Consider the following 22,489-nt stretch of genomic DNA (forward strand, 5'->3'; position numbering starts at 1 on the left):
CACACAGTTCTTTAAACACACCACTATTTGCGAACACTGACAATTGTTTCCCTGATAAATTTGGCTCAAGTAATAATAATCTACTTATTTTACAAAATAACTATGATAAGCATTTATTTTGTGAACCAGCTTACATTAGCTCTAAATTTTCAAAAACAGATCACTAAATTCTTCCCCCTCCCTCCATGTCGCCAAAGAAAAACTCTAAAAACAGCTCCTAAATAAGAATCAGAAAGCTATGCACTACAAGCCTCCACCACCCCCCCCGTAGTAGAAACATACAAATGACAGGAAAGGATTTAGGGGGCGTTGCAGCCAGCACCACGGAGGCGGACCCCACAAGACGCGTGTCCCACCTCTGTAAATTAATGAATGTGCAATTTGCAGCATGACATGAGGCAAGTTAAAGGGGAACTGTAGTCTCAATTTCTCGGGCTGGTTATTAAACCTCGGTAACAAAATCAATTCATTGACATTACAGAAACAAATACTAATTTCAAAATAAGCACAAAATCATGTCTAGTGAAACTACTGTAAGTTGCTGTGTTGTCTCCAACGTGAAAAAAGTTCCCACAAATTCCGACAACATGCTGCCCTTCCTGCTCACTAGTCATTGTAATGACTAATGTAATATAATGTACAAGTGAATAAATAAAGGTTTTGCAACAGACATTTCAAAGCACAAATGTTCCAATATAATCTGCATGCAGAGTTACTAGTGTAGTGTAGTAGTGTTTGTCTACAAAATAGTCAAAATCAAACAATATTTCCATTGGATTAAAATAGATGTATCCACAAGTAGTGCTGGACGATAATTCGATAACGATAATTATCGCGATATAATTTTCCTCGATATAATTTTAACAAAAGTTCAATAAATGTTCGATATATATATGTTTATGCTTTGCACATGATATGCGCATGTGCACAAAATACTGAGCGAGTGAGCGTGCGTGTTGCAGACCGGGCAGCTAACGTGGTGTTGTTTACCCACACGGTGGTGGCTGACAAGATTGTAGTTAGAATGGAGAGATGAGCGACACTGAAGCAAATGTAGTGCTGCCAATGACCAGCTCAAAGAGTTGTTTAATTTACCAATTAACTGTCTGGTTTCTTCAACTTTCACTCAGGAGAAAAAATCTGTCTTTAAACTTGAAAGAAATAATGATTTGACATTTATCGTGATAAATATCGATATCGACTGATGAAAATTTTTATCGTGATAATGTTTTTGGCCATATTGCCCAGCCCTATACACAAGCCTGCTTGTTTACAATGTCAAAGGGCTGCACACAGCACTGAATTAGAGAACATGACACTGCACAAACAGGATACCTGGAAATGTAATCTATTTTGTGATGTAAATTGGAGGTTTGAGAAGTTACTATGTACATTTTACTTTTATTGCAGTTTGAAATGCACTCAAAGACTATTCTTTCCTACCCCAAAATAAGGAAATAGCATTGCGGTTCCCCTTTATACAGTACGTAAAATAGCTATCCTTTTCACCAGATATCACTCATCTAGAAAGTCTGTCTCTCATTTGAGGTTCATTTGAGGCAGCTGTAATTTTAAAAAAGGCAGTTTTCCTGCATTCAGCAAGTCTAAAAATCCCATTAAATATTTCTGGCAAAACCTAAGACATCAGAATAACTCCATCATGTGACAACATGAGAGAGGCTTTGAGAATCCCGTTTACAAACCAAAGTTAAGCAATCACTGCTTGCTTGGTTTAACATTTTCTTTGTCTTGTTATATCAGGATATCATTTCAAAGCCAACAAGACAGAGGTGCTGCCATCCACATGAGTCCCCTAATACAGTACAGAACCACCTACAGAAACAGCCTGACAATTTGTATTATATCTAGAGTTTGTGCTACAAACTGAAACAGCACTGCTCAGCTGCTGAAACCTCATGAGCCTGGGATTCGAGGTGACACAGCTGCAAATCTATGGTCTGGGGATGCAAGGCCTCTAGTAGACCTGGTTACCTGCTGGGTTTACCACAAGAGTTGCAAAACATTGGCGACGTACCTCATAGTAGCTCAAAAGAAGCTGATATCAAACAGTTTTGTAACCCACTATGCCCAAGATTCTAAGGATATACACCTAAAACCTTAAGTAAAAGCCCTAACACTAGAATCTGTCTCAAAAACCTGGTGTGTACCCTATTAAACACACATGGGGTTACTTTAATAAAATCAGTGCTTCCTTCTACCCTGCTAAAAACCACATACACGGGATACAATAGCAAGAAGCCTGTAACGACATAACCCATTTCATTCACTAAATACATTAAAGAAGGCCTGGCAAAATACTCTTTTAACATAAATATTAAATGCAGACAGTTTTTGAAAAACAAAGTTTAGGATGTGAATAATGTTGTCTTTGAAATACTTGGATAGTAGCAATAATGCTTAATTTTAAATTGCTGTTCTCAAGCAATTATTTACTGCAAGTGCAAAGAGTCTCCAATATTGTGATATTATTCAGAAAGACAAATCTCACAATGGAATTCAAAATGTACCATGCAAACTCCGGCCTTTCTCACCCATAAAATTATAAGATGTTGAACTGCTTTTTTCAAATCAGCTCCTGAATGTTCATAGAATTTTCAGTTCAATCTGTGACTTACCTCTTTAAAATAAAAAAAAAATATGCCCACAGTGATGGGAGATAGTTTGAATGCTATAGGCAGAATTTTTTCCAATATTTTTTCTCCAAATTCATCTCATTGTGCTTATTTTTGTGTGTTGATGGACGATCTCATCCAGAGTGTATCACGTATACCACGCATCAAAAGAAACTTATCAGTTAGAATGACTAAATTCAAGACATTATCATCAGGAAAATGGCAATCTTTTATAGCAGCTGCACTAACATTTTCATCAATCAGACATGACAAATAAGGACATAGCTGTTGCAAATGAAAAGGGGTACTTTCAGCCCGTCTAGCCTGTTTGTTAGTAGCTAATTGATTCAGGGACCTCTCCAGCCATTTTTAAAGGAGCCAGAGTACTGAACTCAATAACACTGCTGGTTGGCTTGTATAATACTCCCACAACTCATTGTGTACAGAAGTGCCTCCTGTTCTGAGTTTTAAAATCTCCACATGTTGTATTATATTTCACAGTTTATTCTGAGGAAATCCAGCGGCTTGACTCTATTAACGCCTTGGAGAATTTTATATACTTGCATCGGGTCCATTCATAGTCTTCTCTGTTCAAGAATAAAAAGGAAACTTTAGGCTGTAAGTGTAGTAATATATGTAGGTAAATTATGTTGATTAACATCTGTCATTAACCTAGATGCTCAACAGGGACTTTACTGAGGAAGTCACAGCTACAGTAAATAGACTGTGGCCATCTTAGAAATTAGCACAAGCTGTACATTAGCAATATGTTTTACACCAAGTTGCTGTTTTGGAGATCTTGAACAGGCGTGTTTCTGTTCACTGGCCTTTTAACTCCAGAAGCTACTCTGTGTCCTAGCTCACCTGATAAATAAACAATGCATCCATGGTGAAACCATCATTCTCATTTCACAAAAAAAGTCATTGCTCCAAGAGCAGCACGACAACATCAGCTAACCTGCTGGGATACTGGCATGACAGGATGAGACTACAGGCATGGCAGCAGGAGACATTGGAACTAGATCAATGTAGCTCTGTGCAGTCAGATCACCATCAGGAAGAAGTTGTGCAACAACTAGACATTTCTGTGAGAACATCACATCTAGACCAATTGATATGTCTGTAGTACATGCAGTAATATCACACTTGCTGAGGCCTACACAAAACTTTAATTCTTCAATAAAATGGATTTGACTCCACTGTGGGCAGGAACCCCACTGAGGCAATGCTCCAACATAGCAGTGACACAAAAGCACTGCTCTCAAGTTATGCAATGAAGCAAAGAAGAGTTTTTTTTTTCTTCTCTTGATTTTCACCCGGCTTGACATAAGACATATTAATATGCTTCATAATCATTATAATCATTAATGATAGCATTTAGTGTTTATTTAACAACCACAACTTCAACTAACTCACCAACTGATCAAAAGAGTGCCCAAAACATTGACCCAAGTGCTGTATCCTTTTTGGCAATTATTAATAAAAATATATATTTTGATCATCAGTATATTTCTTGGTCCACAACAAATGGAAATCCCCATTACCGGAAACCCTGCAGACGTCACACTGGAGAATTTAATCACATATAGCAGGTGATCCATCTGCAGTTCTTATTCTCGGCCCAGGCCGGTCTCTCACCTGATGGTCCTGGATCTTGCGTCCCACCACTCGGAATGCATTGTTCCCTGTGTGATGGTAGATGTGGACTCTGCTGAACCCTGTAGAGCCGCCGGCTGGCACCCATTTCTTGTTGGCGTCATCATACACCATGACAGCAGCTCGGGCTTGACAAATACTCTGTTCGCTGCAGAAGAAGCACAAGAGCACGTGGGTTAAATGAAAGAATTGACTTCTTGCACCGACAGGTAGTTTCCTTTTGAATTTTCATCGTAAGTAGGAGACCTACTGCAGTGAGGTCATTAAGAACACCCATCCATTATCAGAAAGCTGCTTACATCAGGTAAGAGCTACCCAGAGTATACGGTGCAAGATGGGACTATACCCCTGGACAGGACACTCGTCTATTGCAGGGCACACAGACAAGTTAGAGATGCCAAACATGCTTGCTAGCGTGTCTCTGCTAGGTGAGAAGAAACAAGAGCATGCAGAGAACATGAATGTGAAAATACAATAAAAGTAAAAATGGGTTTCTCTCTGGTTGATAAAGGATTTAGTGCAGAACAGGCCATGACAAACACTACCAAAACGGAAGGAACATTTACCAATGTTAAAGGACTTAAATGCAATCTACAGTGCATTTTAAGAGGAAAACAATCTACTTAAAAACTGAGATGACAGATTACAATATTAACAGAAGGGATTTCACTTTTAAAAAAAACAACACAACAAATGGTGCAAATCCTATTTAAAAGGCCTAGTAAATCCCAAAGCCCTGTGGAGCTTGACATCTGCTGCAGCTTTTGAAGCAGTAACAGGGTGTGGCTAACATTTTCCCACAACCCCTGGCTCACAGTTAAATTCTGTTGCAAAGTTGTTAATGTGTTATGGTATTTTCCCCAAATGCAAAAATAAACATGTAGGCCATTTCAAACTGGGTACTGTTATATTATTTAGAGACTAGTTCTGTCAATGACTCCTTTGTTACAGTATATGCCCTACTGTACATACTGTAGGAGCACACAAGTAAGAGGAGGCCATTTTGTCCATCTAGCTCATTTTAGGGTAGTACATTTATCCTAGTGTCTCATTTTGTGAAAGAAGCTAGAGTATAGGCTTCTAGGTAGTTCGTTTTCCTACTCCCACAGCCCTTTGGGTAGAGAATGGCTTATTCGTCTGGGTTTTAAAGGCTCTTCTACTTAGTTTCCAGTTGTGTCCTCTGATTTGTGCATGTTGATTCTAAAGAAATCAGCTGGGTTGATTTTAATCAAACTTTTTTTAGGATTTGGAATACTCTACAAGCATTGTTGACTGTTATTAATATACAGTATGATATTGGAGTTTCCAGATCTTTGCCTCAACGCTGGTCATCTTGGTTTCAACAAGGAGGATGGCTTTTATATTGAAGGTTTACTACTTAACGCACAGATCCTTTTGTTATAATTAATTATTTTCTGAATACAAAGTCCCCGTTATATGTCACCCTACTATACGCTGTTTCACACTTATGTCGTTGATGAACTGAGAAACTCAATGTAAAAATTCTTTACAACTTTCAGAAAACACCATGAAATTTTTAAACTTGTGTACTGTACAGCATGCTCAGCGTAGCTTCTAGGTCTGCAATCTTACATCGCGACTGTCACAAACTGTCCATTATTTCAACTTTGTGTTATATCTTTGCAATTCCTTAACTGTGAGTAGTAAGAAAATTGCTAGTGTAGTTTGTACATGAAGAGAAACATTATGCTGGATGTTAAATTTGATGGCCTAAGTCATAAACTGTATAATTGTTGCTGATGATGATGGAGTTGCAAGTGGACTACCAACTACCAAATGATTAATACTTTCAGTCTCCTCATCAACATCTTCCACCACCACAAGCACAATTCTACCACTCGAGGTATAAAAAAAATGTTTACATATCCATGCTTTTTTACAGTAAAAAAGGCTTCCATACATGTCATTGCATGTCAAACAACAACAGCTTAGGCAAGAAATCACAATTTACTGTAGAGCTCAAAATGAGTCTTGAAAGAAACAATAACTCGGACACCACACCAGGCTACCAAGCATGGAAAAGAACTTAAAAGCTGTTAAAAGTTCATAATATAAAAATATTTATATGATATAAAGGAAAATTAACCAAACAAATGGTAAATCTCTGACTATTCGTACAGGAGAAAGAACTAATCTCATGGTCCCTAACCCCCAGTAATTACACATCATGTTCTGGGGGAAAATTCTCCCCATATACTGTATGTTGTTTTACTTAAAGTTGGTACTTTTCAGTTCCTGACTGACATAACAGGGACCTTCTGTATTTCTGAATATTCAGAACTGAATATTTAATATTCAGTGGAGTATTATTTCATGCACCTACCAGGAAACCGGCTGTCCAGACCCATCTTGTCTTCCCATCACGACCTCCATTGATGAACCAGAGGCTAACAATCATATAAGGACTAAGCAATTATTTCCTCATCCAATGTTCATCACCCTTACTTGAAGGAAGAGGCCAACAACAATCCCTGCAGCCCTCTTTTCAAGTAATCTGGATCCATGAAACAAAAATAACCCAAGGATAAGACAAATGTATCTAAACGTCTCTACCTTCCAGAACCACCTAACAGATTAGTCAAGAGTCTAAGCTCATAACCATATCCATAGCAGACGTTTCTTTTTGCATTAAGGAGTCACCAACAATGACTTTAATAGCTGTACTATCAAGCATCCCTCAAAACAGAAAACATGTTCTGAGATACACATGTATCTACATCTTGAGGTATTTGCAAGTGAAATGTTGGTATCAAAACTTGACTTCTGGCAACTGTAAACTTATCAGAGGTGCTGTATTTTTAACACATGTTCTTGCCTCAGACTGAAAATACTTCAGCAAGAATTTCTTTCCATGGTCCTTTTAGGAAAACGAGTGAATGAAAAGTACTTCAACGGTATTTAATTTATGATTCTTAGTGGTAACTGCACTCGGAGAAAAAAGAGAATGACTCCAAGATCAACACTCTGAGAAAGAACAGGCAAATCTTTTAGAGTGGTGTGCACACCTTTTAAATGTACATATATCATAGCAAAATCTCTTTCAACAATATTGTAGATTGAACATTTTGATAAATATTCCCTTATTGCTTACCATAGAGAAATGGTAAGCAAAATGGTGTTTGATAATGAAGGATTACAGGTCTCATGCATTGCTTTTCTGAACACTACCAAAACGTTAGTGTAAGGAGAAATGACCTTTGCAACAAATGTTAAGACTAACAAAGAAACATTATAAGATATACCTATTACACATACTGTAGATAGATTTTAGAAATTCTTACCGAGAATATCTACAGTATGTTGTACATTGCATTTTGGACAATATTAAAATAGATTGACACAATGCAGAGAAACCATAAGTATTAAAGGAAGAACAGAATATGGCCATAAATGTTGAAAATGAAGATACAAACATAAAAATGATTCCTGGTACATCAGTGCTGAATGCTGGGAACAAAGATGTAGATTATGAAACTGGGCACAGAAACAAAAAGTATAAAGTGGGAAAGGAATGCAATTTTTTGTTAAGGCTACTCAAATTACTTGAGTAACTGATTTCAACTGATTTCAGCTCTTCTGGAATTATTTTGGACTTCTTTTAAACTTTAAGGAGTAATAGTGAGATGTGAAGGGCCTGCATTTCAGGGCATGGTGTTAAAAGGCAATAGAGATCTCTGGAAACAACCAAGCATTTAATTAGCAGGAAAGAGTTATAGTTATCAAGCTCGGCTACAACAAAAATGGGAACAAAAGCGATATTCCAAAGAAGGTAACATTTTTAATGCAAGGTAAAATAGCTCAATTTTAAACTGAGTAAAGCAAGAAAAACAGGTATTTTGTGGCTTTTTAAACACTTAAGACAACTGTGAATATAGCCATTAAAATAACTTATGAGGAACTGTGGTAAACTGCATTTAAATGATCCCAAGGATATAAACAAATGAGTGGAGCACATACAGCAAATATTTTATTCAGTTGCTGGTACTTTATCAATCTCAGCATTTTTATTCAGGTAGAAAGTCTAGTGTTTTTATTCAGGTAGTGGGTGCTAAAAGTACAAACTCAACAACAAAAGCAAGCCTATGTGAAACGGTCTGAGTATTATTAACATCAATGTACAGTACACCTGTGATTGAGTTGTTTCAAATGTTCCAAGCACTTGTAACTGTACAGCAGCTCACATTAAAGAAAGCTGTATTGCACATTTCTCCAAAGGATTTCATAAATAGCAGCAGATGAATTTACCTCTCCATTTGTCAAATTAGTGGCACTACAGAGTTATACCTTAGATGTCACTTTAAAAAGAACCGCAAGCTGTCTATCTTAACATTACATGAGTAATTACAGCATAATTTAATGTAAGCTGTACCGCATTGCAAGACTGTTAACATCAATGTTTGCAAGCAATGTCAGTATGAGATATCATATCAGGAAAAGACCCAATGTCAATAGAAGCTACATCACTGCATAACTTATGTTATGGCTTTACTGCCATCTCATTTAATGATATACAAATGATTAACACCCACAGAGTGAAATTTACATTTCACAATTTCAGCACTATTTTATAAACTTTAATACTATATTGTATATATTTTAAATCAAAGTTACCCTATGTTTATAGGAACTTGCAAAAGTTCTTACATATAATTGCAATTTGTTATTATTTCGACAAGACACACAGAAATGGCATTGATAAGATAAATCTGACAAGATTGCTGTGTCAAGGTAACAGCTGAGATCATTTGTTTATTTTTAATATCACTGGTTAGAAAAAGTTTACTGTATGACCTAGCTCAGCAAACTGAACAGTAAAAGAAACTTCAGGCAAGTTACAGTCATTAATCACACAAGAACTGTTATACATATCAAAATTAGGGAGGTGTACTGTTGACAAAGGTACTATATGATTTAAAACAATAAACCTGATGGCACTCCTAAAGTGTAGGAGTTGGTTTTAAGAAAAAAGTGCCATTGGTGTATTCCTTACAAAATTTGATTAATTTCTGGACTTTGAAAAAAATGAACTTTAAGTTGCAATAATACAACAGTCAATGGGTATACATTACTACAGTATTTAAAAATATACAGTAGTCAATCTCATCACTAAAAGGCTAAGGCTGTTTCACAAGATGCACTGCTAGATCTTATCATTAAAAGGCAAAAAAACAGATTGCCAAAAAGAGATGTAAATAATACAGTGCATCTGGTATTTAGGCCATTTTCTGGAAGAAGGAAACTGCATTGCCAAGCCTGATGATTTTTAAACCTCAGCAATGATGTGATCCATTAAGGATTTAGCAGCAGTTTGCCAGGGCCATAGGAGAAAACCACACCAGTTAAGGGCAGCATTCAAGACTGTTCCTGCTAGCAGCTTCTTTGGTCACTAACACAAAACTGCAACCACAAGTGTTCAGCTTAGAGGAATCCAAACTTGAGGCAAAGTCCAGAGACTGCAGCTCTCCTTCATGTCAGAGTGCTCTCCATCTTCATGTACAAACAGAGCAGGCCTTGACTAAATCATCAAATCCTATTCATGAAATCACCAGCTGAGTAATACGGCAACTCTGCTCAGCTGCTACACCTCTGTATGTAAACACCTTTATCACACTGCCAACTCTAAATAAAATGTAGCCTGCGATTTGGAAGCAGGATCATTACAGGCTTTCACATTTGCTTTTAAAGTTGTGTTTTATAATATCGGGACCAAAATGTTAACTTGCTCACTGGGATGTAGCTAGAATGTATCTGCAACATTATCTAGTGCACAATACATACGTACAATAGCAAGGACTTAACTTCAGTTCAGTTTGACAATCAGTTTAAATGTGCTGGCCTGAGCTCAAATGTAGCAGAAGAGTAGCCTTTGCATTCTCAGGAACCAGGAAAAGTTAGTCATTTTTGTGTATGTCTTCATTTCCATTAAGGCAGCATGGCAGGTTACAGCATATGACTGAACACTGCAAATTAAGCTAAATCAAATGGAAGAACACTGTAAAGTGAATTTCAATAAATCAAATCTTAAACTGTAATCAATATCACAGATTACCCTAGTTGTCAATGTTATCCAGAATTTAGTTATGTCCACTCAACCTGCAGTAATTTCCATTTTATTAAAAAATGCTTATGAACATCCAATTAACACTCCCTGATGTCTTTTTAGCTTGCCTGAGGACTCACAGGCTAACTTCTCTGTATGTTAATCCTGTCTGGGTATACTCATCAGCATTTGGAGGTAAAATAGAAGCTTCTGCCCAGAAAGAGAACAGCCTTCAATTTTCAAGGCAATTACAAATGAGATGAGGCCATTCAACCAATTAGCTCATTTGGTTGTTAGCCAATGGATCCAAAGGTCTAATCCAACCACTTCTTTAAAGAAACTAGGACATGGGCTCCAACAACATTGCTGGGTAGCTTGTTCCATACTCCCTCAACCCTTAGGGTGAAGACGTGCCTCCTATGCTCAATTTTAAATATGCCTCCAAGAAGTTTCCACTGCTAACCTCAGGTTTGAGTTGCAATCCATCACAATCAAGCACAACTGTAGACTCGTCAGGGAAAAGTAATATAAGTAAGTGCTTGGTTAAGATAAATGTTTAAAATGTCACCTAAAATGACTTAACATTAAAACGACTGGTAAATCAAGATAACAGTGGTAGTGTATAAATGGTTTAAAAAATTCACGTTTACATGCATTATTATTGGTTACTTACAAGTGAAACAATCTAACGTATGGTCCCTAAACCTATTCTATTTAATTAATTATCATGGGAAAAGCCTTCCCTTTAAGTCAAATGGGCAAAAGGTACACTCTTATAGCCCTTTATCCCATATATTTACATTATTATGGAGAAAATTTAGCCTGTTTACATTGCTTTGTTACAAATTGTGACTTTCTGGTCCCTAACCCTAATGTATATTGCGAACCCCCATATTGCACAGTATGTTAGTGAAATCCTGAATTTGAGAGTTAGAAAAGAAAGTCAACATGAATTGAGCTAGACCACGAGAGAGCTTAAACAAATATTCCCAAGAAGATCTCAGAATAATGGAAAACTGCAGCCTTTCGTATCCTGTGGGGAAAAAAATATTGCAACATTGAAAAGTCACAGAATTATGACAAACATGCAACCTTTTTGACTTTACTACATAGAAAGAAATGTAGACCGCTCTAGGCCATAATTGAAGTACGATGAAGGACATACAATGAGATTATATTTCAATTACACTCGACAATTCATTATCCACTCTCCTAATACCAACAGGACTGCCCTTTCTGAGAAGGACACGCATATTATCAGAAGAAATGCTTTTGTTAAGTGTGTGAAATGCAGTACATGGAGTGTTTTTCCCCCAAAATGATTACAAATGATTGAAGAGAGCGTGAACATTTTTTTCCAAGATACATTGGAAAAAAAATCCTAATTTTCTCATTAAGTGTTCATGCAAAACTAACATCAAAGTCTTTAATCGCAACAGAGTATGCTTACGTCAAGTACATGCTGTAAGATTAATGTCCAACGGGGAAACCCGTATGAAATGAGGCCTTTTCATTAAGTACAGTCAGTGACATCTCTGAAGTTGAATTTTCTTCCCTTAATTTAAAAAATGTCCATTTCATTTTTTGCAACAAAAATGTCAAGAGCTTCAGCTGATTAATAAACTATTTTTAATCAAGTCCTTCAGAAAACCATCCAAGCCTTTGCAGAAGCCAAGACTGTACTAGACTAAAAGCTCCATTTTATTTCCCCAAAAAGAATATCAGATTTCAAGACCTCCCTTTTTTTAAAAAAAGGTCATCACTCACAGCATGAACTAAAGTAAGTCAATGAAGTTGCACATGGTACATCAGACTTAATGCATCTTGTTTAAAAGCAATTACGTACACATGACGCCTGTGTTTGACACTGCACGCAAAGGTTGGAAATAACTTGGTAGAACATCACACGGCTTTGAAGCGCATCCCAACAGTCTCAATAAGGTCTGACGAAAAAGATAGCCAGTCAATTAACATTTATACGTGTAGCAAAGCGAGTCACCCTGAAGGCCCTTCGTACACAATTGTAACATTGTTCCCCACGTGAAGACTATACTCCAGGTCCTTCTGGTCTCATCGAAACTGGTCCTCAGCCTAGCTCAAGACAGGCATTCCCTTCTAGGTCTACTTCATGAGCTGATGTGATGCATTTTGTCGGGGGCTCCCAGCAGCAATCATCCAAACTGATCCACTGTGACTCCACAGCAGATCAAAGAGAGCTTCCTCAGCAAACAAATCAAATTATAGCCTTGAAAAATATATCAAGCAATGTATTTTCAGTAAAGTCACATTAAAAGCAGCCAAATAATTCCCTTAGTCATGTGTCAAGACTTCTAAATTAACAAAAGACTAGGATATGTAGTACCAGAAAAAATGCCTGAACCACTGGCTGCTGCAGGTCTTTAACCCGCTTATTACAAGATAATTACAATCAATCAACTATACTAAAGAAAACAATATATTAATTTGGTTTCAGACTCCACTTGCAGAACAGAATGCCAAATTCAAGTGAAAACTGCCATTCACTTAATTAAATGCCTTTAAATTACAGTACTTGTTTTGGATCCCATTGTTTATAAAATCACAAACATCCCCACAAACACAAGACTTTCACAAGTTTTCACAACGTATTTAAGGAATCCAAATCTGCACAACTAAAATGTTATCAGCCAAGGACTGTCAAGAACATAAAATCCTAAAACTGTTCTTTCAAAAACAACTGCTTAAAACGCTAATATAAAGTAATATCAGCAAAATGTTATTTCAACTTTCCTGTCCACAGATGTTGCTGGACATAATAAGGTTTGACATGCTCTCTAAGGCCCAAAATTGGCTGAGTCATAACGGTGACTTCATGCTGCGATAAAGACACAAGACATGGAATCATAAAAAGCTGGCATTTTTAACAGCAAATTTCTAAATGAGAACCTTACAAAACTTACCTTTATCTATTTCTTTACCACTTTATCCAATACAGGGTCATGGAGGGAGTCATGGGGAGAACATACAAACTCTACAGAGATCGAACCCCAAGTCTGGAACCCAGGACCCCACTGCTACAAGGCAGCAATGCTAACCACCGTGACACCTCATCACCCAGTTTAGATTTATCTCAATCCCAATGTTATGCTTATGATAGTTTAATACAAAAAGGTTATTTCTACCTTTTTTTTATATTCCTTCCACTAAGAAACTTTACAATTGCTTGAAGACTCTTCACGAAGAACAGACATCAGAAATATAACCACTTGAATTATGAAGTAGTTAATTCAAAACCTATCAATGGCTAAGTACTCTTGTCATATTTATAAACAAGCCTTGCATGCAATTACTTTTTCTTTGAAAAAAACATTAATTCAGTCTTTTGACTGTATATGACATTTTGGTGTTTCTTTCACAGTAGTACTTTTTTCTCTAATTTCATTGTACAAGGAAAGTAAATCAGTACATTTTGCAAAAATGACCTTCACAAACTTCACACAAAGCAGATTAGTGAGACATTTTAGATATTGTTTTACATTAAAAGTCAGCAAATAAGATGTAGCATCATGGGCGGCTTTGTAGTTACACTATCTTTGGTGTATAACCTTACGTCTAACAAACCATATACCTAAAAGTCATTGAGACAACAACAAATTGGGACAGAGTAATGTCTTTGATTTAAACATAGCTTATGGACTTCACCCTGATACAAAAAAAAACTAATCAGGAGAGGAGAGAAAAGCAATGCATTAATATATTGAAATGTAAATATCAACTGCTACTGCTTTGTAACTGGCATGCCACACATACCGACCGCACTTGAAGGAAAAACCGAGACAACCTTAGTCACCCCCCCCACACACCCTTAATTTCACCAAATTCATATACGGTACATTGAAATGCTCCCTTAGCAAGCACTACACTATTCAACACAGTCATTTACCAGTGACGTCTTTATGCAGTTGTCGGAAACAAGAGTTGGTAAGTCTCTCAGTAAAAATGCTATCAAGTATAGGCTTTTGAAGTTTTAAAAAATTGTATTGGCTTCATATGCTCACAACAAGCCCCTTAGGCTTGTGAGCTTGAAGAGAATACCCATAGTGCCTTTCTTCTACTCCACACCGGAGGTGTGAGAATGCTGTGTACTATTTAAAAACTCCCAGTAAGGTTTTAATTTACTCGTAATTGTGGAAGACTGTATATAGTAACACTGGTTTTAAAAGGGGAAGTAGGTGGTGCAAAGCACAAGAAAAAAAAAATTAAATGCAACAGCATGTGAAAGAATCTTCCCTTAAAGAAAAAGGGCTTTAGCACAAGAGACCAAGATCACCATGCTGTTTTGGAATGATTTTGCAAGCTTATAGAAATGTAAATGTGCAATCTGTGATCAACAGAAAATGCGCTTTTGAAAACAGTGCAGGCTGTCAGCTGATTAAGGCGGCTTTAAAGAGCTAAACCTATTAAAAGGTATAGGGGTTTCATGAGAATGCCTTTGTGTAAATTGTAGCACAGGTATCGACTCATGGATAGCCATTAACAAAACATTTAAAAGCTACCAATTTAACATTAAGTATACAAAGTTCTTTTTGGGCGTGTGGAGGTCCTCTAAACTCTACTGCACTAATTAAATCAACATGCTACTTGAAAACAAATGAACAAGGGGAGTATTATATTTGAAAACAGCACTAAATCCCTATAACAGGAAATGCTGGCATGTTTGGCTGCAAGCAAAGTGACTCAGTCTAAAAATACATCTAGCCCAAGCTGTTTCTCTCATAAGAGTGTACCATGGCCCACTGAGATACTGACAGTGATGTCCCAGACAGGCTTCTCTTTGCAATTTGGCGGACTGTGATGCTGCTCTCTAAGCCTGCCTGAATCACTGCTACTTTTGGGGGTGATAGTGAGCAGCACAAGGCTTCCTCTGCATTAAAAACTACTGTAATATTTACCAAGCATGGAAAAAAATAAGCAGTGCACACTTTTCTCCTCGCACATAAATAGCATTTGCCATCCTGCACAGATTAAGGAACAGGAATATTAAGTGAAATATTCATATCCACAAATCAAAATCTTATGACATGTAAAAAGAGGACATTTAACAACCCCCCTCCGACCCATTCCCAACACACAAGTCAATAGCATATTTCTGCTTTCTTCAGATCTTTTTATAGGCTGTGAAATTACCGCGATCACCGTAGCAACACTGTGTGCGTGGGTGGGTTTTATGTATATCCCTTCCCTGATACAGAGAGAGGATAGGGGGGCTAAAGGGGGGATGAAGCAGCAGAACCCCCCCCCCCCCCCCCCAGACAACCAGGCTTTCAGCACAATCTGCAGCAGCAGCTGCTGGACATCTCTTCCAGAGCTCCTTCCGAAACTGATCAGCTTTTGCTGCAGTGGGTATTTTTTTTTAATGATCAGTTTCTAAACAATCACCAAAAAGTCAAGCCACCCTGGCAAAAACTGCCAATTTGAGATGAGAAAAAAACGACGGCACAGCTCATATGGAGGCCAAGGGCTTCTTAAGAAAAAAAAATCTCTTATCGCCACAACACATCTGTATTATTCCTGCTGTTGTGAAGCTGGCATCATTCAAATGAATTTTCACATCAAAAAGCACATCATCACATACCAGAGGCCGTGACAAAGAGGTCAGCAACACTGGCATTCATCAACTTCTTTCAAGTGTTTTATGAATTTAAATTACATGCAGGATTACAAACCTTTTCTTCTCTGATGCAGGAGATAATTCCACGTTCATCAGAGATCCAATTTATCATCTTCCCCCCATTGTGATTTGGAATTTTAATGAGGTGGCACATTTCTCCTTAACGCTGTATACTGTACTGGGATCTCACACATGAATAGGATTGTTTTTAGATGCACAGGAAAGAACTTTTGGTGAATTTCCTGCATTTTAGAAATAGTCAAATTACTTCATCAATAAGTCCTATGAGGAGTTATAAAACTATCAAATCAGAAAATGTGTGTAGCCAAGCCAAAAAGATTTGTTAGTCTTCATCATCAATAGTGAAGGAAAGACTGGTGTGCTCGCAACCATTAGAATTCTGAAAAGACTATGAGCAGATTTCCAATTAAAACAAGTAGAGACCTACGACAAAAAGCCAGACTCTTTGGAAGCCCTCTCATGGCTCACAAAACTAGACATTTAACTTCTGAACACATTGCCATAAGTACAATGAAAATAACTATTAAAATGACCACTTATCCAAGGTCAAAATACTACAAATTCATTTTCAGAACTCCAATATTCTAGGACTCTTAAATAAAGGAAGTTCCGAACGTCCAAAAAGCTTAAACAGTTAAGTGTGGCAACAAATGATTATAGCAAACTGAAGCACGTATTTTAGAATATTCCTGAAAAATGCAAACCGTTTCTCTACCAACGATTGCAAAAACCAGTTCAGATTTTTTTATGGAAACCAAGCAACGTAAAATGAAAAACATGTCAGACATCCAACAAAGGGAGAGGGAGGGAGCTCTCCTAAAATAAATCCCTGAATGTTACTGTTCTCCTTAGAACACCTTAGAACACTATCAGCCAAGGATGGTGGAAAACAACTGTCCAAACTCCATAAGAAAACACAAACCAACATATGTGATTCTGTATAAAAAGCTCTTCCAGAGATTTCTTTTAAACTAACAGTGCTTTCTAACAGCCAGCTGGGCAGCAGCTGAGTTTTGGGTGCATTATCATCTTCCAATTAAACTACATCAGCCTTGAAAGGTCATGACTGCAGACACTACAACACAGGACTAGAAAATGAGAAATTAAACTCAGGAATGCAAGGTGGCTTTCCTATTACAGGCATCAGTGACAGGCATGCAAAGCACTGACAAAGTCAAGCCAGAGGATGTCTTCAGAACGAAGAATGAAATGTGGCTCAGAGGGCACAAGTGGAAGCTACGTGGAAGTGCATTTAAAACTAAGAGCAGGAAGCACTTCTTCACCCAGAGGGTTGGGGGAATTATGAGAATAACTACAGTACCAAGCCATGTTGTGGAAACCACACCCATGACTGGTGCACAGCAAACCTGACTGGTTCAAACCCATCAAGTGGCGTCATTGAGGTAACTACCTTCTCGGGGAATCCCAGTTACTGTACTTCATTTTGACAAACCACAACAACGACATGCTATCCTTACTGCAAGTATTCAGATAGATGGTGGACACGACATGGCAAAAGAGAATAAAATGTGATTAAATGTAACCTGTTAAAACATAAAAAAACAAGTATAGTACATATAATCCTCTCAGTTTTCAGTGCCAGGAACTGGGAAGAGGAAGACTTCTCTTCATCTGCCTCCATCCCTGCCCCTAGATTCTATTCTGTTAATACTAAGTCCTCACAGTCTGTGGAATGCCTTGCAGATTTATAAAAGGCATGGAAGTGCAGAGTGTGCCCACGGCTGCCAACGCATCGCCTCCACTCTGACAACCGCGCCAGCACGGAAGCAGTTCTGAGAGGCTCAGAAATACATTTCCCATTTAAGCCCATGAGTCACACTCAGTACGAGAGTTTGTGGAACCACGCATTCATTCATGCTGAACTTCACAGCACAATGTGCAAAACCCTTATTGTAAAAGCAGTAAGGGGGGCACCATGAGATCCTCAGCGAGATGCATATTTGCAGCAGTTCTGCCAACCATCTGAGAAGTACTGCCATGTTTTAAACACAAACATCACAGATTCTGACCTTTGTATCTCTGCTGTTAAGGCTTGCTTGGAAAAAGGTCACTGAAGTGTTAATTAAAATATTAACCTGAATTATTTGGTGAAATAATTCATGAAATTCAGCCTCCCAAGTTTTTTAGTAGCTAAGACGCAACTACTTGTGTTTATAGGAGAAAATACAGCAGATCCTAGCTTTGGCTCTGAAGAGGCTACAATGAAAAGGACTTCTATCCACGCCTACTTGGCAGCAGAGATGTCAGAAGGAGTGGGACAGAATATTGTGGTTAAGTCTACAAAATAAGAAAACTGTCAACATGGGAGATACCATAATTGGAATTACATCATTACCAGCATATGCACCTGGACTGAAATGTTGACTGATTTTATCCAATAAAACATCACAACCTCAATCAAGTACATCAGAAAAGGATGTTGCCCATTTCTTACCAGCAACAAAGGGATAACATTACCAGCCTGGAAATATTTTGCTAACAGAAAGCAAGACAAAGCTAAAAAATGGTCATTGTACAAGCTACAGACCTTAAATCTTTTTTGCCACCTCCAGGACATTCAAAGGAACGTCAGTAAGGATAACTTAAAAATCAAGTTAGTGAGTGAAAGGGGTGCTTTTAAGCCTTATTAAAAGCTTGTAGATATGTGTCACAGCGAGTGGTGTCACAAGCTGAGAAATAATTGCAACAGGTTCAGTGCAGCCTTCACAGGATGGATTTGTGCTTTAATAAGCCTTGACTCAGGAGCAAATAAAGCCAATCATGTCTTTTTTGTTGCAGCACACCAGTAGCAGGTAGGAAGCAGAATGGGCACTATCTGGAGCTCCTGCCTGCTGTCTTTCATTCCGACTTACTAACTTTCAAACAGACTTAAAAAAAAATGAACTCCCCCATCCATCAGAGTACACCCCCTTTAAGCTCACAACACCAGACTTTTCCCTTACTACCCTCATAAAACTCCCAGTGTTCTCCCTTCTTTGACAATTACAGACAAAACAAGCAAGGCACCATCCTGCAGAATCATTCGTATTACTAATAGTTCAAATTAACTCCATCCTGCCATTGGGCAAATTAAAAAATGTTTTTCCCTTCATGACTACCACTATTGCTGATAGAGCAGGATTTTTGTTACATTTCACAGGTATTCCTAATGTATTTAACCTTTTTCAGTTTATGAAAATGTAGTATTGTCTGGTTGTCCTTCTCCTGTCACAGTAAGATAGCTCATCAGCACCAAGGCAGAGAGGAGAAACAGTTCCACACCAATATGCAGTGTTTATTCTTATAAGTGGCACGTAACAAAACAACAACAGCTAAGTCACAGACAGAAGACACTTTGCCCATGAAAGAAGAAGATTTTCGTAAGAAATTCAGCTCACAAACCGTTTTTTTTTTCACACCTACACACCAGAAGTGTTCCCCTGTTGTTTTGGCCAGACAGAACAATAACGCCTTACATAATAAACCTTTACAGATTTGTAAAAATCCTAGAAACTGAAAGGATAAATGACTGTGAAACAGAAAATAATGGAATAGATTTGCAACCAGATACTGTACTTGCATGCCTTGCCTGAAATTTTATTTTCCAGCATGCATCACGGTTATTTAGACCCAAAGATACAAATGTTACTTTCAATTCCCTGATGCAGACAAATCGGTGCAGAAGAGTTTGCATTTCTGAACCTTTTACTGGATTTCTGAAGAGGTCTTGTTCATTGAAATCTATACACAGGACATTTTTGTGCAGCACTCCCTGACAGTTAAACAAATGCAAGTCTCTTCTGTGCAATCCATACAGACACAGGCTCAACACGAGTTTGAAACAGCACAAGGACCTAATTGTGCCCTTGAAGAGGAAGATATCAGGATGTCTAGATGCTATTGACAGCAATTAACTACAATTTATTATTAACTTGTATGACCAGAAAAGCAATGTCTATGAGACTTGTATGACTAAAATAATGTTTTCTTTTCTAATCACATTTTAATCAGTACAAAATCAGAAACATGCATCACATTCACATCTCATTCACCCTTAGAATTGGGAGTCATGTTTGTCTGAGAATCCTTGCCTCCAGTAGAAAGATCTTTCATTAACAAAAGACTGCTGAGTTTCAGAGGCTGCTTCGGAAGACAACCTGCCTCCCTCTCTGGAAATCAAAAACAGTGTCTAACACGACACAGCACTTCTATCTGTACAGACAACAAAAACTACAGGGAAGCCATTTTGAGCCAATATATAACAAACCAGCTAGACTACTGTATAAGAACACACACCATGTAATCTACTCTGGCCTTTTACCTATTAACTGCTCTGTACTGGTGCTAGCCCATTGGCACGTACAAAGCAATGTATTTGCGTTAAAATATTACTCCCTCTACTACTGTATGTTAACTGCATTGTAATACATTTTGCAATTTAAAACAGTAACACTGCATTCATTCATTTCTCTTTCCACCCTCCTTATATGCATGTGTTGGAAGAGGTGTGTTGGGGGTAGGTTATGTGACCTTAAATGTTACAATAGGTAGGAGTTTCATTATAACAAATAAAACATCGCCTCATGTAATTTAACAACAGCCAGTGAGCGCGCATAAAGCTGCTAACTGATATTGCACAAATTAGCCTTTATTAGTCTTTATCCTTGATCTAAAACAAAGCACATTACCAAAGTGCTTGCATCTATCTAATAATCTGTGTTATTGGGTGTTTTAGATGCACCCACATACTACAGGGTGGAGCCTTTCTGGTTTTATCCCACTTAAATCTGAAGCATTTAAAGAAGAGAAATATCTAGTATTTCTTTAGCCTGTATCTACCCAGCTCTCTTGGAAATGTAATGCCCATTTGGACTTTAAAATTAAAGTGACATATGCACAAATTTTAAAATGTTTGGCAAAGGGATTTAGTACGCAGTGCTGTTTTGTTCATGAAAGTGTGGATCGTTTATCAACAGGTAAAAATCTAAAAGAGTAAAAAAAGACAAAAGCCAACAACTAGTGGTCTTCCAACAGCTCCATTCAGCTTCCGGTATTTTCCGTTCACAAAACTGATAACTAAAAGGAATTAGACAACATTATAATCGGAGTGTATGTGACGAGTGCAGGTCTGCGGTGCCCCTGCTGGTAGTGGGGGGTGCTGGGGGTTAGAGTATACCCAGCTCCACTTCCTACTACGCTAAAAGGATGGGTTTTCCACCCCAGGAGAAATTACAGTCTAGATTTCAAGGGGGTGACTTCACTTCTGTAACAAATCTCAGTGTGACTGAGCTCTGTTACATCTGCAAGTGGAATGGTTTCTTATTTTTTTCCCCAGAGTCTGAAAGAACCACCAACCTCTTTATTCTGATATACAATCTGCACGTGAGGAGGGTATTCTTGGGGTGATGCACTTTTTAAACTTCAGACTAAAGTCCTCAAATGAACTGTCATGGTTTTGTTCCCAGGTAAAATCTGGTTCACATTTTGCAACTGGAAACTCAATATTTTTCTTAAATAAGTGTTTTCCCTATATCCACACTGCCTGTGATCTCAATACCTGCTGAATGGACATATTTTTTTGTTCATTCAGTGAGTCAACATCTCATTTGAAGGTGCTTCTCAATATACAATTTAGAGAGGTATATTAACATAAAAAGCTTGTATATATTGTAAAAATACTGTGAGACTGTAGTATTTAATTGCTATTGCATTAAGTACAGCTTACAAAAAGGGACAGGAATGCAACAATAGTATTGTGATTTACAGGAATGAAATAGCCAAAATATCCACTAAAAGATAAGGTAGCACAAAGCAAACAAAAACTATAAACCTTTCAGGTCTTTCACTTCTCTAAGGAATCGATTTGGATTTTATGCAACCTAGTTTGCATGTGGCATTTACAGTATAATGGTCCGAATATAATGTTCATAAAAAAAGATGCAACAGTTGCTTCCATTTTGATAACAGTACCTGTAAAATAGTTACAGCACAGACCTTAAAAATAAAAAAAATTGCTCTGTGAGCAGTTACCTACCGGCAGTTTTCCATTTTTGAAGGCAAGACGCATCTCTCATTTAGAATGAAGGTGGATGCTTTGCACCGCGTTGAAGAATGCAGAAGCATGGCTTTGCAGCTATTGTCATTCCTGAGAAATCCTAGGAAGCAGGCGCTCTATAATGCTTTCGTACTCATTTTCTTTCCCTACTTACATGCCTTAGTAATTCATTATTTAATGATCGTTATAACTCAATGGTGTTTCTCCAAGCTCCTGGTAGAGGATCAGGATTCTCACAGTCCTGCTCTAGAAGGTAACCTGGCAACAGTCATCGAGTCTTTGCAGTTGTTAAGGAAGATCACGTTTAGAAAGATGAAATCACAGCACAGTGTCATGATTAAAGCTCAAACAGTGCAACATTTCTCATTCTTTTCACCCCCATAGCCTCCTTTCATTAGGCTGCCCACATCTGA

General features: G+C 37.7%; 1 protein-coding gene across 1 annotated transcript in view; it reads right to left on the reverse strand.

The window, feature by feature from the left end:
• enah (ENAH actin regulator) overlaps positions 1 to 22,489 on the reverse strand; it is a 116,017-nt gene that overhangs the window by 79,333 nt on the left and 14,195 nt on the right. The window contains exon 2 of the mRNA XM_088623448.1: positions 4,272 to 4,437. Within this exon, the coding sequence (XP_088479574.1) occupies positions 4,272 to 4,437 (166 nt within the window). The remainder of the gene's footprint in view (positions 1 to 4,271; positions 4,438 to 22,489) is intronic.

This window comes from Lepisosteus platostomus, chromosome 3, assembly GCF_059453375.1.
Source record: "Lepisosteus platostomus isolate fLepPlt1 chromosome 3, fLepPlt1.hap1, whole genome shotgun sequence".
NCBI lineage: Eukaryota > Metazoa > Chordata > Actinopteri > Semionotiformes > Lepisosteidae > Lepisosteus > Lepisosteus platostomus.